This window comes from Haliotis rubra, unplaced genomic scaffold, assembly GCF_003918875.1.
Source record: "Haliotis rubra isolate DU_JTF1 unplaced genomic scaffold, ASM391887v1 Scf393, whole genome shotgun sequence".
NCBI classification, from domain to species: domain Eukaryota; kingdom Metazoa; phylum Mollusca; class Gastropoda; order Lepetellida; family Haliotidae; genus Haliotis; species Haliotis rubra.
In genome coordinates this window covers 217,236-235,391 of record NW_025767072.1, presented here as the reverse complement: position 1 = coordinate 235,391, position 18,156 = coordinate 217,236, and the positions used below count along the sequence as shown (strand labels likewise).

Here is an 18,156-nt window from a genome sequence, read left to right as displayed (position 1 = left end):
ACATTCAGCTGTTTACAGATAATCACATAGGAACATTCAGCTGTTTACAGATAATCACATTGGAACATTCAGCTGTTTACAGATAATCACATAGGAACATTCAGCTGTTTACAGATAATCACATTGGAACATTCAGCTGTTTACAGATAATCACATAGGAACATTCAGCTGTTTACAGATAATCACATTGGAACATTCAGCTGTTCACAGATAATCACATAGGAACATTCAGCTGTTTACAGATAATCACATAGGAACATTCAGCTGTTTACAGATAATCACATAGGAACATTCAGCTGTTTACAGATAATCACGTAGGAACATTCAGCTGTTTACAGATAATCACATAGGAACATTCAGCTGTTTACAGATAATCACATAGGATCATTCATCTGTTTACAGATAATCACATAGGAACATTCAGCTGTTTACAGATAATCACATAGGAACATTCAGCTGTTTACAGATAATCACATAGGAAGATTCAGCTGTTTACAGATAATCACATAGGAAGATTCAGCTGTTTACAGATAATCACATAGGAACATTCAGCTGTTTACAGATAATCACATAGGAAGATTCAGCTGTTTACAGATAATCACATAGGAACATTCAGCTGTTTACAGATAATCACATAGGAACATTCAGCTGTTTACAGATAATCACATAGGAACATTCAGCTGTTTACAGATAATCACATAGGAAGATTCAGCTGTTTACAGATAATCACATAGGAACATTCAGCTGTTTACAGATAATCACATAGGAAGATTCAGCTGTTTACAGATAATCACATAGGAACATTCAGCTGTTCACAGATAATCACATAGGAAGATTCAGCTGTTTACAGATAATCACATTGGAACATTCAGCTGTTGATAATCAGATAGGATCATTCATCTGTTTACAGATAATCACACTGGAACATTCAGCTGTTCACAGATAATCACATAGGAAGATTCAGCTGTTTACAGATAATCACATAGGAAGATTCAGCTGTTTACAGATAATCACATAGGAAGATTCAGCTGTTTACAGATAATCACATAGGAACATTCAGCTGTTTACAGATAATCACATAGGAACATTCAGCTGTTTACAGATAATCACATTGGAACATTCAGCTGTTTACAGATAATCACATAGGAAGATTCAGCTGTTTACAGATAATCACATAGGAACATTCAACTGTTTACAGATAATCACATAGGATCATTCATCTGTTTACAGATAATCACATAGGAAGATTCATCTGTTTACAGATAATCACATAGGAACATTCAGCTGTTTACAGATAATCACATAGGAAGATTCAGCTGTTTACAGATAATCACATAGGAAGATTCCGCTGTTTACAGATAATCACATAGGACGATTCAGCTGTTTACAGATTTTGACATAGGAAGATTCAGCTGTATACAGATAATCACATAGGAACATTCAGCTGTTTACAGATAATCACATTGAGTGAGTGAGTTAATATTTTACGTCACATCGGCAATATTTCAGCCATATCGTGACGAGAACATTTGACAGTAAGAAATAGAATATATATATATATAGATATTATAAAAACCTGCCGACGAAAGACAGTAAAAATACTAGATAATCACAGATATGAAAATATAAAACTAGCAAACAAAGCTAAAATATTCCAATGAAAGAAGACAATACAATGTAAAAATGGGCTATAGATCGCCAACAACTGAAGGTAGATCACCATACTAGGGACCATGGGGACTTACAGTACCTTGGCTACCTGCATGGACCCTAGTTGGATTTACACCATCCCTTCAGCTGCTGGCGATTGTAAGGAATGTTAGCTACAATTAAAATTACAAGAATGCTACGATTAAAAAGCAGGTACACTTAAATTGACTTTGAAAGTTTTGGGACTTACGTACCCCCTCAGGAGGACAATAATTTTACGCTACGTCAACCCCCTTTGAGGGTACAGCCACTAACAATCTCAGTTGCTAATCTAAACTACCAATAATAAAATATATACCTATTTACAAATCAGTCAACAAATCTAGTTTTTTTTAAAATGCAAGAATTAAACGAGAACTGACATTATTAAAAAGATCCTTCAGTGTTTTGGATGTGAAATAGATATCCCTTGTGAAGGAATATTCAATGCAGTCAAGCAAGACATGCTTGACTGTGATCCTTTCATCACAAGGGATACAAAACGGAGGATCTTCGCCTTTCAATAAATATTCATGAGTATATCTGGTATGGCCAATGCGACATCGTCGCATAATGACCTCTTCATATCTGGACTGACAACCCAAGTAGGTGTAACCAATGTAGGGTTTTATTGCATGTAATTTATTAATACCTACTTGGGTGTCCCACTTCTTCTGCATTAGATCGCGGATGTATGTTCTAATGCTGGCTTTATAATCAGAGTATGGGATAAGAAGTGGTGTCACAGATTTGTTGAGTGCTGCCTTAGCAGCAATATCAGCCATCATGTTCCCAGAAATGCCAACGTGGCTGGGTAACCAACAAAAGACGATGTCGCATTGGCCAGTAGCAAGTTCATTGTACAATTCAATAATTTCTAATAAAAGTGGATGTTTGCAAGAAAGATTTTTAATAGCCTGAAGACACGAAAGAGAATCTGAAAAGATGATATATTGTTTATATTTACGGTGGTTATTAATATATTTAAGAGCTGTTAAGATGGCGTTTGCTTCTGCTGTAAAGATAGAGCTGTTATCTGGTATTCTAGAAGATATTGTTCTGGATCCAATGACAGTGGCACATGCCACTGCACCACCATCCTTGGAGCCATCTGTAAATACGGATTTGTATGTATTATATTTATTTCTTAATTGACTAAATTCTTGTTTATACTGTAATTCATTTGTTTCTGATTTTTTAAATGTAGTTAATGTTAGGTCAACTTGTGGCCTAACCAATTGCCAAGGCGGAGAAGAAAGAAAACGGGAAGGAGCTATATGTTCTAGCTCAATGCCAGCAGAAGAAAGGAAAGGTTTCACTCTTATACCAAGAGGCGGAACAAGAGAAGGTTTCTTGTTATACAGATCTTCATATAGTGGAGTAAAGATACAATTATATGCAGGGTTTGACTCATTGGAATAAAGTTTTGTAATATACTGTAAAGTTAATTTTATACGGCGTTGTGTAAGAGATGGCTCGACAGCCTCGACGTAGAGGCTGTCAACAGGTGAAGTTCTAAAGGACCCAAGACATAGTCTTAGACCTTGGTGATGGACAGAATCTAATAGTTTTAAGTTGCTCTTGCAGGCTCCACCATATACGATGGAGCCATAATCAAGTTTCGAGCGGACCAATGATCGATATAGGTGTAGGAGAGTGGCTTGATCCCCTCCCCACTTAGAATTTGAAACAACTTTCAACAAGTCAAGTGCCTTCAGGCAGTTAGTTTTGAGGGATTTAATATGCGGCAGAAATGTTAAATGAGAGTCAAAAATTAAACCCAAGAACTTGGCCTCCTTAACAACTTTGATGGGAGTGCCATTCAGAGATAGTTCAGGGTCTTCATGCGGTTTGTATTTACGGCAGAAATGTATGCAATTGGTTTTGGATTTAGAAAATTTAAAGCCGTTTTCCAGACACCATTTATGTATTTTATTTAAACACAACTGCAGTTGTCGTTCAATAGTATGCATATTTTTACCACGACAAGAAATATTAAAATCATCCACAAAAAGTGATCCACCAATTGAATCATTTAAAACCTTGGATAAGCTGTTGATCTTGATACTAAATAAAGTCACAGACAAAATACTGCCTTGTGGGACACCCTGATCCTGATTGTAATGATCAGACAGGGTAGAACCCACTCGGACTTAAAATTGTCTGTCCTTTAAAAAGTTTTCTATAAATTGAGGCAAACGGCCTCGCAATCCGAAGCCATGTAAATCTTTTAAAATGCCATATTTCCACGTAGTGTCATAGGCCTTTTCAAGATCAAAAAAGATAGACACAGCGTGTTGTTTATTAATGAGTGCGTTTTTAACAAATGATTCCAAACGCACTAGGTGATCGACAGTACTTCTGTTTTTTACGGAAACCACATTGTATATCTGTTATAAGGTTATTAGTTTCCAAGTACCAAACAAGTCGATTATTAATCATGCGTTCCATGGTTTTGCAAACACAGCTTGTTAGTGAAATAGGTCGGTAATTTGACGGATCTGTATGATCACGTCCAGGTTTAGGTACTGGTACAACTATAGCGTCCCGCCATGAGGAAGGAAATTCCCCTGACGTCCAAATATCATCAAAAATATGTAATAGCGTTTCTAAACATGATTCTGGTAAGTGCTTCAGGAGTTGATAATGTATGTTATCAGCTCCTGTAGCAGTATCGTGAGCTTGATCAAGAGCAGTATGGAGTTCATGAATAGAAAATGTTTCATTATAATCTTCCCCATTATCTGAATGGAAACTAATAGTTTTCTTTTCTTCTTGTTTTTTGATATTGTTGGAATTTAGGCACATAATTAGAAGAGGAAGAGTGTTTAGCGAGAGTTTCACCCAGTTTATTTGCAATATCTGATTTATCGGTAAGTAATTGATCTCCATGTTTAAGATGATGGACACTAGATTTAGTACCTTTACCTTTAATTTTCTGGACCATGTTCCAAACCTTGGCATGGGCGTTCGAAAATTTATTTTAGATACATAATTTTGCCAAGATTGGCGTTTATGCTGCTTAAAGGTACGCCGCGCTTTAGCATGTAAAATTTTAAATTTATTTAAATTGTGCACCATAGGATGGCGACGGAAATAATGTTCAGCTTTTTTCCGCGCTTTCCTAGCTTGTTTGCATTCATCGTTGAACCATGGTTTCCGAATATGTGGAACCACAGAGGACTTTGGTATACAATAGTCAGCTATGATATTCAGTTCATAAGAAAAGTCTTTTATAGGATCAGGAACATCTATAAAAAGTTCAGGTTTAAGTTTGGCAGAACAGAGAGTTTCATATAAAGGCCAGTTAGCCTTTTTAAAATTCCATCTTGATGATGGAGGAACATCAGATGGGTTTACAGGTTTTAGTATTGTAGGAAAATGGTCACTACCACAGAGGTCGTCGTGGACTGACCATTCAAACTCATTTAATAGGTTAGAATCAGTAATTGACAAATCAAGAGCTGAATACGTTCCTGTGCCAGGGTGTAAATATGTGTTTGAACAATCATTATATATGCATAAATCATTGTTTGAAATAAACTCCTCCAGTATTTTACCTTTAGCGTTCAGAGTTGTACCGCCCAATAGTGGGTTGTGGCCATTAAAGTCACCCATAATAATACAGGGTTTCGGAAGTTGATTGTAAAGTGTTTGAATATCAGCCTGCTGAAGAGCTGAAGATGGCGGAATATACAGCGAGCAGAGAGTAAAAGCAACGTGCAGAGTAATGCGTACTGCAACGGCTTGAAGATTAGTTTTAAGCAAAACAGGGCTTTGGAGTACATTATGCCGTACAAGGATGGAAGATCCTCCCGTAGCCCTATCACCCGGGGGAGAAAAAGAATGATATGCATTGAACTGACGTAAACTGAAATTATCTGTCTGCTTTAGATATGTTTCTTGCAGACAGAATGCTGATGGACTAAAGTCCTGAACCAATAGGTGTAAGTCGTTAAAGTTGGTCTTCAGTCCTCGGCAATTCCACTGTATAATATTCTTTAGGGAAGCTATCTTTTGGGTGGAATGATTGGGGATCTACCCCGTACCTTTTAAGAGGGCGATATGCTATGCGCCCGTGGCTCGATGTTTTCAGCCACATCCATTCTTTCCAGAGATCCAAACTTATTAAATAGTTGGATCTGATTATCTGACCCTTTTGAAATTCTATCACTTAGATGTCCTTTCGAAGATTCAGTTCTTGCTTTGGTTTGCTTCATATTTCTGTGAGACTTTTGTGGGTTTTGTGCTGGTGATTGATTCTGGGTGAAAGACGATGATTGGTCTTGTGATAGAGTCTGTATGTCAGAAAGTGAATCCGATGTTTGAGTTGATTGTTCATTTGAGTATATTTGAGGTGCTTCAGATTTCAACCATGTCTTGACTTTCAACCTTGACTTTGGGGGTTGTTTCAGGGGCTATCTGAACGATAGACGCATACGTTCCTGTGCCTTCCCGAGATAGAACAAGTTTCTTTGCATCAGAGAAACTGATGTTTCTGGAAAATTTAATTTTATTTATTTCCATCTGTTGTTTCCAGATAGGACAGTCTTTGGAGTATGACGGGTGACTCCCTGAACAATTGGTACATTTTTTTAACATCATTGTCACAGTCTTCCGTTGTGTGAGTTTGCTCACTGCAGTGAGCACATGTGACAGATCGTGTACACGTATTGACGCCATGGCCATATTTTTGGCATTTGAAACACCTCAGCGGGTTGGGAATATAAGTGTCAACTTTGATATTGCAGTAACCTGCTTTAATTGTTGTTGGGGCAGTCGATGTTGAAAATGAAAAAAGGTATGTATTAGTAGGTTGTGTTTGTGAGTTCTTTCGTGTGGAGAACCGTTTAACATACAGAACACCTTGATCTCGCATCTCAAACACTATGTCAGCTTCAGTCATATCAGTAAACAACTGATCCCTGTCACGAACAATGCCTTTACTGGTATTGAGTGTTCTATGAGCTGTAACTGAAACAGGAACACCGACAAACGAAACTATTGACATGAGGTTGTTGGATTGTTGCTTCCTGTTGCATTCTATTAGCAAAGAACCTGATCGCAATCGTCTGATGTTTTTTACCTCGCCAGCTATGCCTTGAACTCCCTTAGATATTGCAAAAGGGTTCAGCTTGAGAGGTGTTTTGTCAACTGTCTCAATCACTAGAAACCGTGGCCAATGTTCTACAGGCGTTAAAGGCCGTTGCTCGTCTTCATTATCCAGAGGACGTTTGGTTTTTATTAGGGGTTTGGTAGTCCATGTTTGTTGGTAATAAGGTTCATCATCCGAGCTCCCCACCCACCATGGAGTATCACAAGGACAATGCTAATAACAAGTGGATATCCGACTTGCAGCACCAGGGATACCCGGATGATATACTCCAGCAGAAGAATTAAAGAATTAATTAATCTACCAGATTGGCCCATGAGCCACCGCCTTCTGGGTATATGACTCTAGGCAAATTACAAAATTGATGAAGATGCACATGCAATTCGAGTGATAGATAATTTGGCCAAGACTTTATCAAAACAAGTTAAAAAGTTTAAGTATTTTTGGAAATACAATAATACTCAGGGCTTGGCATGACCAGCCGATTGATTGAACCGGGCCAGTTCAACCACCCGTCTAGGGGAAGTAAGGGGCGAAGTGGTGTGTTGGGCAAAGGAACACTGTTCCTGGAACCAGTGCCCTCAACCACCAGCCTCCCGTCCTCCACCGACACAGGGGCGCAACCCACGGCAAACGGGTTGGTGGACCAAATATCCCCCCGGGTCCACAACGGGGGGTTGAAGGGCTCTTAGCGTTACCCAGCACCCACCACGAGGAGGTGGCCCTTCACAGGTGCCGATAATCACATTGGAAGATTCAGCTGTTTACAGATAATCACATAGGAAGATTCAGCTGTTTACAGATAATCACATTGGAAGATTCCGCTGTTTACAGATAAGCACATGCAATTCCGATTAAACACCCGGCTATGTCAATGACAGTAAATAAACTCGTCTCACAACAAACCCAATCTGTATTTCCAGGTCCTGAACTACACCTGGACGCCGCACGAGCACCCACAGACTGGTACCACGTAACTAAAGACGGTGAGTTGGTCAACTCATCACCCCTCACACAGTCACATCAGGAGAGGCACAGGTTACAGGAGTATTGTGGGACCTGTGCTTCCACCCCGATCCCCTACTTCCACCCCACTCCACTCTCACCCCAGTATACAGCACACCTAGATACTGGGAGACACTCACCAGGTTGCGGCTGGTGAGGGAAGTGGGGATGGCTTGTACTGGAGATGGGGTGAGTGAGGCAAGCCAGGTGGACAGGGAGCGGTGGGTTTCTAATCAGCGTCGCTCCTGGTGTGTCCGTGTAGAGAGATGTTACAGACACCCAGGAAGTCTCTGTACCACGGTGTACAGGGAGAGGAAGCAGGGCGAGTGTCAGCAGAACACCGTGTCCCGCACTCCCGGCACACAGGCCACCCTCCACTATGGCCTTGTGCTGGATGTGGCGAGGGGAAGACTCGCATTTATCGACTTGAACAGAGAGATTGTTTTAGCCAAGTTTGATGAGATGTTCACGGAAGACCTGTACCCCATGTTTGGTGTTTGGCTGCTGCCAGATGAAGTCACTGTCAACATGAGGCTGGTCAGCGGTGGGGACATCGACATCACTGACACAAAGAGGTCTCTGATTCACGATGCGCTGACATAGAAAACACACAAGACATGAGACTGTGTGACGTTACCAGTGTAACTGAGAGACTAGCCGACGTTTCAATAACCTCTACGTTACTCGGCGAAGCGGACATAGAAGGGTCCGTTTCGTTTCCTGTTACATGTTTACAGAAAGTAGCGAAGTTTGCTAAATGTGATGTTTTGCTGCACGAGGGGATTGTACAATGTCTACAAAGTATTTAGAAATACCACATCAGTATCTTCATGTTGAAATAATTGATATTACCACCACCATTAGGAGACATTGTGCGATGTTTTGAAATCTGATGTGATGAAAATATGTGATGTCAGGTTTTACACAAAATGTTTCACATAGCAATGTTTTCTATTTCACTTCACTCTTCTGGGTATTATAAATGTTTTGAATCCTCGCATTAATAGTTTCATGATCATATTCGTGTTGTTGCCGCTTAAACTAAGTTGTTATGTTAAGCCATAATGTTGTTTTCTAATGAATGTCAGGGTTGGTTGAGTTGAGAGCACAAAACTGAGATATGTTGTTTCAAAGTACAGTTTTCTGTATACCATTTCACTAATAGTTTCATGATCAAATATATGTTTTTGCAACTTAAAAGTGACATATTATGTTGTTTTCTGATGAATGTCGGACTCTAAACTGGTGAGAACTCTAGACTTAGTTGTGTATTTCGCTCAACGTGCCTGTATATCACAAAGCTTTCACTCTAGCAGAGACAGTTTTATGTATATTTCTTGAGCAGCTCTTATCATGACACAGTTTGTAGTTCTCTGACAGACGATATAATCTGTACACGAGAACAAAGATTGATAAATAAAGTGCTTGTAAAATTGCCGCTTTCATTGTTTCTTTCAATTTTCAGTATTGTGTGTGAGTGAGTGAATTGTGTTTTCACGGCAGTAAGGAATATTCCAGCTATATCACAGGATCTTGTAAATAATCCTGGTCCTGTAAACCAGTGATCGATAGCATGAGCAGTGATTACTAAATTGGTGATTACGGGTATAAGGTGCGTTTGTTACTACTGAATAGCTGAAAACTGACAGGGGTGATGTGACTAATATGATTTGGTGTAGCAATTCCACTTGAGGCCACACCAATTTTATTACTTGTTTTACGGATTTTTGTCCTCAGAAAACCAGAAAGCAGGAGGGGAAAAACATGACAAGTCAAAGTAATATTCCTTTTAAATACTAAAATTATTTTAGCGGAGAAATCTTTTTCCTTATTCTGGAAAAAATACGACCGGCGGATGCGTAAAACAAGAAATAAAACTGGTCTGGCCTTAAGAAGATAAATTATTCACCGCCTTATTAATTTAAAATTTAACTTTATGTGCAATAAAATGGAAATAAAGTTAAATGCATATCAAAGCAACATCTATATTGCTCAGTAGTGGAATTTCACATTGCGCATGAATATCACGTGACACACGTGCACATACAGGTGAAAGGGCGTGTTCCTTATGGGGAACTCACAATCTCCGATGTGATACGCTTTGAAATACTTCCGAAACTATCTCTAGGAACAGAAAAAGGTGTCAGTATGCCGTCAAGCGGATGGGATTGCAATGAGACCTAGCTTTTCATTAATTGTTCGAGGCAATAGCTTCAAATCGGCGCCTGTTATCAATCGAAAAGTCTGTACAAGGTGATTTTCAACATCTACTGTTTTGAACATCTAATGTCTTTGGAATGGGTTAGCCGAATATTGACGGCAAAATTTGGGACAGGCGAGGCATCCACCTGGGATGGCTTTGCGCCATGTTTACAGACGATTTTAGGTTTTCCTCTGATTCAGTGATGACAGAAAACGTTGTAAGCGACGTAGTGGCGAGAGATATGCTTGATCCACAATTCTAGATGGTGATCAGGATGGGGAAGTAAGTACCATGGTGTGGATGGTATAACATATCTTATGTATACTGGATAACACTTTAGTCAAGTACAATCTCCAGTAGTTTAGTGAATACTAATACGGTTAGAATAAACACCCTCATGGTGAGCTATCTGATCGCCATACACAAAGTCAGCGAGCTCACCCAATCAGCCACGGAAACCTTCACAGAATGGAAGTCTAACAACTGTTAGTCCAGATCACACACTTTCTCTTTTACACACACTTTCACACATTTTCTTTTCAATGTTTGAATTGACACTGCTCCCATATTAGATCGCTGACTGGTGTCTTAAATGATTGAATTGCACATATATTTGGTATTTTATTGATTACAGCTATAAGGTGCGTTTGTTAGTACTGAATAGCTGCTTAACTGACAGATGTGATGTGACATCCAAGTACCAAACAAGTCGATTATTAATCATGCGTTCCATGGTTTTGCAAACACAGCTTGTTTGTGAAATAGGTCGGTAATTTGACGGATCTGTATGATCACGTCCAGGTTTAGGTACTGGTACAACTATAGCGTCCCGCCATGAGGAAGGAAATTCCCCTGACGTCCAAATATCATCAAAAATATGTAATAGCGTTTCAAAACATGATTCTGGTAAGTGCTTCCAGGAGTTGATAATGTATGTTATCAGCTCCTGTAGCAGTATCGTGAGCTTGCTCAAGAGCAGTATGGAGTTCATGAATAGAAAATGTTTCATTATAATCTTCCCCATTATCTGAATGGAAACTAATAGTTTTCTTTTCTTCTTGTTTTTGATATTGTTGGAATTTAGGCACATAATTAGAAGAGGAAGAGTGTTTAGCGAGAGTTTCACCCAGTTTATTTGCAATATCTGATTTATCGGTAAGTAATTGATCTCCATGTTTAAGATGATGGACACTAGATTTAGTACCTTTACCTTTAATTTTCTGGACCATGTTCCAAACCTTGGCATGGGCGTTCGAAAATTTATTTTAGATACATAATTTTGCCAAGATTGGCGTTTATGCTGCTTAAAGGTACGCCGCGCTTTAGCATGTAAAATTTTAAATTTATTTAAATTGTGCACCATAGGATGGCGACGGAAATAATGTTCAGCTTTTTTCCGCGCTTTCCTAGCTTGTTTGCATTCATCGTTGAACCATGGTTTCCGAATATGTGGAACCACAGAGGACTTTGGTATACAATAGTCAGCTATGATATTCAGTTCATAAGAAAAGTCTTTTATAGGATCAGGAACATCTATAAAAAGTTCAGGTTTAAGTTTGGCAGAACAGAGAGTTTCATATAAAGGCCAGTTAGCCTTTTTAAAATTCCATCTTGATGATGGAGGAACATCAGATGGGTTTACAGGTTTTAGTATTGTAGGAAAATGGTCACTACCACAGAGGTCGTCGTGGACTGACCATTCAAACTCATTTAATAGGTTAGAATCAGTAATTGACAAATCAAGAGCTGAATACGTTCCTGTGCCAGGTGTAAATATGTGTTTGAACAATCATTATATATGCATAAATCATTGTTTGAAATAAACTCCTCCAGTATTTTACCTTTAGCGTTCAGAGTTGTACCGCCCAATAGTGGGTTGTGGCCATTAAAGTCACCCATAATAATACAGGGTTTCGGAAGTTGATTGTAAAGTGTTTGAATATCAGCCTGCTGAAGAGCTGAAGATGGCGGAATATACAGCGAGCAGAGAGTAAAAGCAACGTGCAGAGTAATGCGTACTGCAACGGCTTGAAGATTAGTTTTAAGCAAAACAGGGCTTTGGAGTACATTATGCCGTACAAGGATGGAAGATCCTCCCGTAGCCCTATCACCCGGGGAGAAAAAGAATGACATGCATTGAACTGACGTAAACTGAAATTATCTGTCTGCTTTAGATATGTTTCTTGCAGACAGAATGCTGATGGACTAAAGTCCTGAACCAATAGGTGTAAGTCGTTAAAGTTGGTCTTCAGTCCTCGGCAATTCCACTGTATAATATTCTTTAGGGAAGCTATCTTTGGGTGGAATGATTGGGGATCTACCCCGTACCTTTAAGAGGGCGATATGCTATGCGCCCGTGGCTCGATGTTTTCAGCCACATCCATTCTTTCCAGAGATCCAAACTTATTAAATAGTTGGATCTGATTATCTGACCCTTTTGAAATTCTATCACTTAGATGTCCTTTCGAAGATTCAGTTCTTGCTTTGGTTTGCTTCATATTTCTGTGAGACTTTTGTGGGTTTTGTGCTGGTGATTGATTCTGGGTGAAAGACGATGATTGGTCTTGTGATGGAGTCTGTATGTCAGAAAGTGAATCCGATGTTTGAGTTGATTGTTCATTTGAGTATATTTGAGGTGCTTCAGATTTCAACCATGTCAAGTCTGTCTGGCAGTCTATAGATGATGTCTTGACTTTGGGGTTGTTTCAGGGCTATCTGAACGATAGACGCATACGTTCCTGTGCCTTCCCGAGATAAAACAAGTTTTTGCATCAGAGAAACTGATGTTTCTGGAAAATTTAATTTTATTTATTTCCATCTGTTGTTTCCAGATAGGACAGTCTTTGGAGTATGACGGGTGACTCCCTGAACAATTGGTACATTTTTAACATCATTGTCACAGTCTTCCGTTGTGTGAGTTTGCTCACTGCAGTGAGCACATGTGACAGATCGTGTACACGTATTGACGCCATGGCCATATTTTTGGCATTTGAAACACCTCAGCGGGTTGGGAATATAAGTGTCAACTTTGATATTGCAGTAACCTGCTTTAATTGTTGTTGGGGCAGTCGATGTTGAAAATGAAAAAGGTATGTATTAGTAGGTTGTGTTTGTGAGTTCTTTCGTGTGGAGAACCGTTTAACATACAGAACACCTTGATCTCGCATCTCAAACACTATGTCAGCTTCAGTCATATCAGTAAACAACTGATCCCTGTCACGAACAATGCCTTTACTGGTATTGAGTGTTCTATGAGCTGTAACTGAAACAGGAACACCGACAAACGAAACTATTGACATGAGGTTGTTGGATTGTTGCTTCCTGTTGCATTCTATTAGCAAAGAACCTGATCGCAATCGTCTGATGTTTTACCTCGCCAGCTATGCCTTGAACTCCCTTAGATATTGCAAAAGGGTTCAGCTTGAGAGGTGTTTTGTCAACTGTCTCAATCACTAGAAACCGTGGCCAATGTTCTACAGGCGTTAAAGGCCGTTGCTCGTCTTCATTATCCAGAGGACGTTTGGTTTTTTTATTAGGGGTTCGGTAGTCCATGTTTGTTGGTAATAAGGTTCATCATCCGAGCTCCCCACCCACCATGGAGTATCACAAGGACAATGCTAATAACAAGTGGATATCCGACTTGCAGCACCAGGGATACCCGGATGATATACTCCAGCAGAAGAATTAAAGAATTAATTAATCTACCAGATTGGCCCATGAGCCACCGCCTTCTGGGTATATGACTCTAGGCAAATTACAAAATTGATGAAGATGCACATGCAATTCGAGTGATAGATAATTTGGCCAAGACTTTTATCAAAACAAGTTAAAAAGTTTAAGTATTTTTTGGAAATACAATAATACTCAGGGCTTGGCATGACCAGCCGATTGATTGAACCGGGCCAGTTCAACCACCCGTCTAGGGGAAGTAAGGGGCGAAGTGGTGTGTTGGGCAAAGGAACACTGTTCCTGGAACCAGTGCCCTCAACCACCAGCCTCCCGTCCTCCACCGACACAGGGGCGCAACCCACGGCAAACGGGTTGGTGGACCAAATATCCCCCCGGGTCCACAACGGGGGGGTTGAAGGGCTCTTAGCGTTACCCAGCACCCACCACGAGGAGGTGGCCCTTCACAGGTGCCGATAATCACATTGGAAGATTCAGCTGTTTACAGATAATCACAGAGGAAGATTCAGCTGTTTACAGATAATCACATAGGACGATTCAGCTGTTTACAGATAATCACATTGGAAGATTCCGCTGTTTACAGATAAGCACATGCAATTCCGATTAAACACCCGGCTATGTCAATGACAGTAAATAAACACGTCTCACAACAAACCCAATCTGTATTTCCAGGTCCTGAACTACACCTGGACGCCGCACGAGCACCCACAGACTGGTACCACGTAACTAAAGACGGTGAGTTGGTCAACTCATCACCCCTCACACAGTCACATCAGGAGAGGCACAGGTTACAGGAGTATTGTGGGACCTGTGCTTCCACCCCGATCCCCCTACTTCCACCCCACTCCACTCTCACCCCAGTATACAGCACACCTAGATACTGGGAGACACTCACCAGGTTGCGGCTGGTGAGGGAAGTGGGGGGATGGCTTGTACTGGAGATGGGGGTGAGTGAGGCAAGCCAGGTGGACAGGGAGCGGTGGGTTTCTAATCAGCGTCGCTCCTGGTGTGTCCGTGTAGAGAGATGTTACAGACACCCAGGAAGTCTCTGTACCACGGTGTACAGGGAGAGGAAGCAGGGCGAGTGTCAGCAGAACACCGTGTCCCGCACTCCCGGCACACAGGCCACCCTCCACTATGGCCTTGTGCTGGATGTGGCGAGGGGAAGACTCGCATTTATCGACTTGAACAGAGAGATTGTTTTAGCCAAGTTTGATGAGATGTTCACGGAAGACCTGTACCCCATGTTTGGTGTTTGGCTGCTGCCAGATGAAGTCACTGTCAACATGAGGCTGGTCAGCGGTGGGGACATCGACATCACTGACACAAAGAGGTCTCTGATTCACGATGCGCTGACATAGAAAACACACAAGACATGAGACTGTGTGACGTTACCAGTGTAACTGAGAGACTAGCCGACGTTTCAATAACCTCTACGTTACTCGGCGAAGCGGACATAGAAGGGTCCGTTTCGTTTCCTGTTACATGTTTACAGAAAGTAGCGAAGTTTGCTAAATGTGATGTTTTGCTGCACGAGGGATTGTACAATGTCTACAAAGTATTTAGAATTACCACATTAGTATCTTCATGTTGAAATAATTGATATTACCACCACCATTAGGAGACATTGTGCGATGTTTTGAAATCTGATGTGATGAAAATATGTGATGTCAGGTTTTACACAAAAATGTTTCACATAGCAATGTTTTCTATTTCACTTCACTCTTCTGGGTATTATAAATGTTTTGAATCCTCGCATTAATAGTTTCATGATCATATTCGTGTTGTTGCCGCTTAAACTAAGTTGTTATGTTAAGCCATAATGTTGTTTTCTAATGAATGTCAGGGTTGGTTGAGTTGAGAGCACAAAACTGAGATATGTTGTTTCAAAGTACAGTTTTCTGTATACCATTTCACTAATAGTTTCATGATCAAATATATGTTTTTGCAACTTAAAAGTGACATATTATGTTGTTTTCTGATGAATGTCGGACTCTAAACTGGTGAGAACTCTAGACTTAGTTGTGTATTTCGCTCAACGTGCCTGTATATCACAAAGCTTTCACTCTAGCAGAGACAGTTTTATGTATATTTCTTGAGCAGCTCTTATCATGACACAGTTTGTAGTTCTCTGACAGACGATATAATCTGTACACGAGAACAAAGATTGATAAATAAAGTGCTTGTAAAATTGCCGCTTTCATTGTTTCTTTCAATTTTCAGTATTGTGTGAGTGAGTGAATTGTGTTTTCACGGCAGTAAGGAATATTCCAGCTATATCACAGGATCTTGTAAATAATCCTGGTCCTGTAAACCAGTGATCGATAGCATGAGCAGTGATTACTAAATTGGTGATTACGGGTATAAGGTGCGTTTGTTACTACTGAATAGCTGAAAACTGACAGGGGTGATGTGACTAATATGATTTGGTGTAGCAATTCCACTTGAGGCCACACCAATTTTATTACTTGTTTTACGGATTTTTGTCCTCAGAAAACCAGAAAGCAGGAGGGGAAAAACATGACAAGTCAAAGTAATATTCCTTTTAAATACTAAAATTATTTTAGCGGAGAAATCTTTTTCCTTATTCTGGAAAAAATACGACCGGCGGATGCGTAAAACAAGAAATAAAACTGGTCTGGCCTTAAGAAGATAAATTATTCACCGCCTTATTAATTTAAAATTTAACTTTATGTGCAATAAAATGGAAATAAAGTTAAATGCATATCAAAGCAACATCTATATTGCTCAGTAGTGGAATTTCACATTGCGCATGAATATCACGTGACACACGTGCACATACAGGTGAAAGGGCGTGTTCCTTATGGGGAACTCACAATCTCCGATGTGATACGCTTTGAAATACTTCCGAAACTATCTCTAGGAACAGAAAAAAGGTGTCAGTATGCCGTCAAGCGGATGGGATTGCAATGAGACCTAGCTTTTCATTAATTGTTCGAGGCAATAGCTTCAAATCGGCGCCTGTTATCAATCGAAAAGTCTGTACAAGGTGATTTTCAACATCTACTGTTTTGAACATCTAATGTCTTTGGAATGGGTTAGCCGAATATTGACGGCAAAATTTGGGACAGGCGAGGCATCCACCTGGGATGGCTTTGCGCCATGTTTACAGACGATTTTAGGTTTTTCCTCTGATTCAGTGATGACAAAAAACGTTGTAAGCGACGTAGTGGCGAGAGATATGCTTGATCCACAATTCTAGATGGTGATCAGGATGGGGAAGTAAGTACCATGGTGTGGATGGTATAACATATCTTATGTATACTGGATAACACTTTAGTCAAGTACAATCTCCAGTAGTTTAGTGAATACTAATACGGTTAGAATAAACACCCTCATGGTGAGCTATCTGATCGCCATACACAAAGTCAGCGAGCTCACCCAATCAGCCACGGAAACCTTCACAGAATGGAAGTCTAACAACTGTTAGTCCAGATCACACACTTTCTCTTTTACACACACTTTCACACATTTTCTTTTCAATGTTTGAATTGACACTGCTCCCATATTAGATCGCTGACTGGTGTCTTAAATGATTGAATTGCACATATATTTGGTATTTTATTGATTACAGCTATAAGGTGCGTTTGTTAGTACTGAATAGCTGCTTAACTGACAGATGTGATGTGACATTTTTTATAAACAATAAAAGATCCGAAAGGGTAATTACTCACCGCCTAATTATGTGAGAAAATTTAACATTTGACAGATTGTGCAATAAATCGGAATTAAATTAAATGCATACATCTATATTGCTCAACAATGGAATTTCACATACATGAACATTACGTAATGCACGTACACACACAGGTCGAAAGGTTGTTCCTTATGGGTAACACACTATCTCCGATGCTGGCGAGCTAAGGATATGCTGTAAAATACTTCCGAGACTACCTCTATGAAAAGACGAAATTTTGTATTGTTGGAACTGTAGATGGGTGACGTGTCGATATGGCGCCAATGCAAGTGGATGGGGTTGCAATGAAATCTGAACTTACATTAATACATGGAATTGAAAAAGCTGTTACCAAGAAATAGTTTCAGAAAGATACAAGTTTCAGAGATTGTGGGAAATTATTCAACCAGCCCATTGAATCCATAACAGCAGAACAGATCATTCAAGCTGGAGAGAAGGTCCTGGTCCTGAATGGAGAAACGGGTGAAAGTCTGGACTTACTCAAACACAGATCTAGACACAGACGTTTTTGTGAGAATGTAGCCTTAAGCCAGATGCATGCATGTTCATCCCCAGAACGTTTCTTCTTTTAAACTAGAACAAATATGATGAGGATATAGCTTATCCCTTTTAAACCATATATTTTATTCTATTTATTTCTACAAATATGTAGGTTACACAAAACGTTTGCTTTGCCATCTAAGATTTTTAAAGCAAAATGACCCCTATGACCTTGAGGTCGAATTTGACCTTGTTTATACC

The 18,156-nt window shown here is 39.9% G+C and overlaps 1 protein-coding gene across 3 annotated transcripts in view; it reads left to right on the top strand.

Annotated features, from left to right (window-relative positions):
- Positions 1–9,244, top strand: part of LOC124286842 — a 199,570-nt gene extending 190,326 nt beyond the window's left edge. For all 3 annotated transcript variants that reach the window (XM_046723282.1, XM_046723283.1, XM_046723284.1), the window contains exon 29: positions 7,726–9,244. In XM_046723282.1, the coding sequence (XP_046579238.1) occupies positions 7,726–7,964 (239 nt within the window). In that variant the 3' untranslated portion in view covers positions 7,965–9,244. The remainder of the gene's footprint in view (positions 1–7,725) is intronic.
- The last annotated feature ends 8,912 nt before the right edge of the window (positions 9,245–18,156 follow it).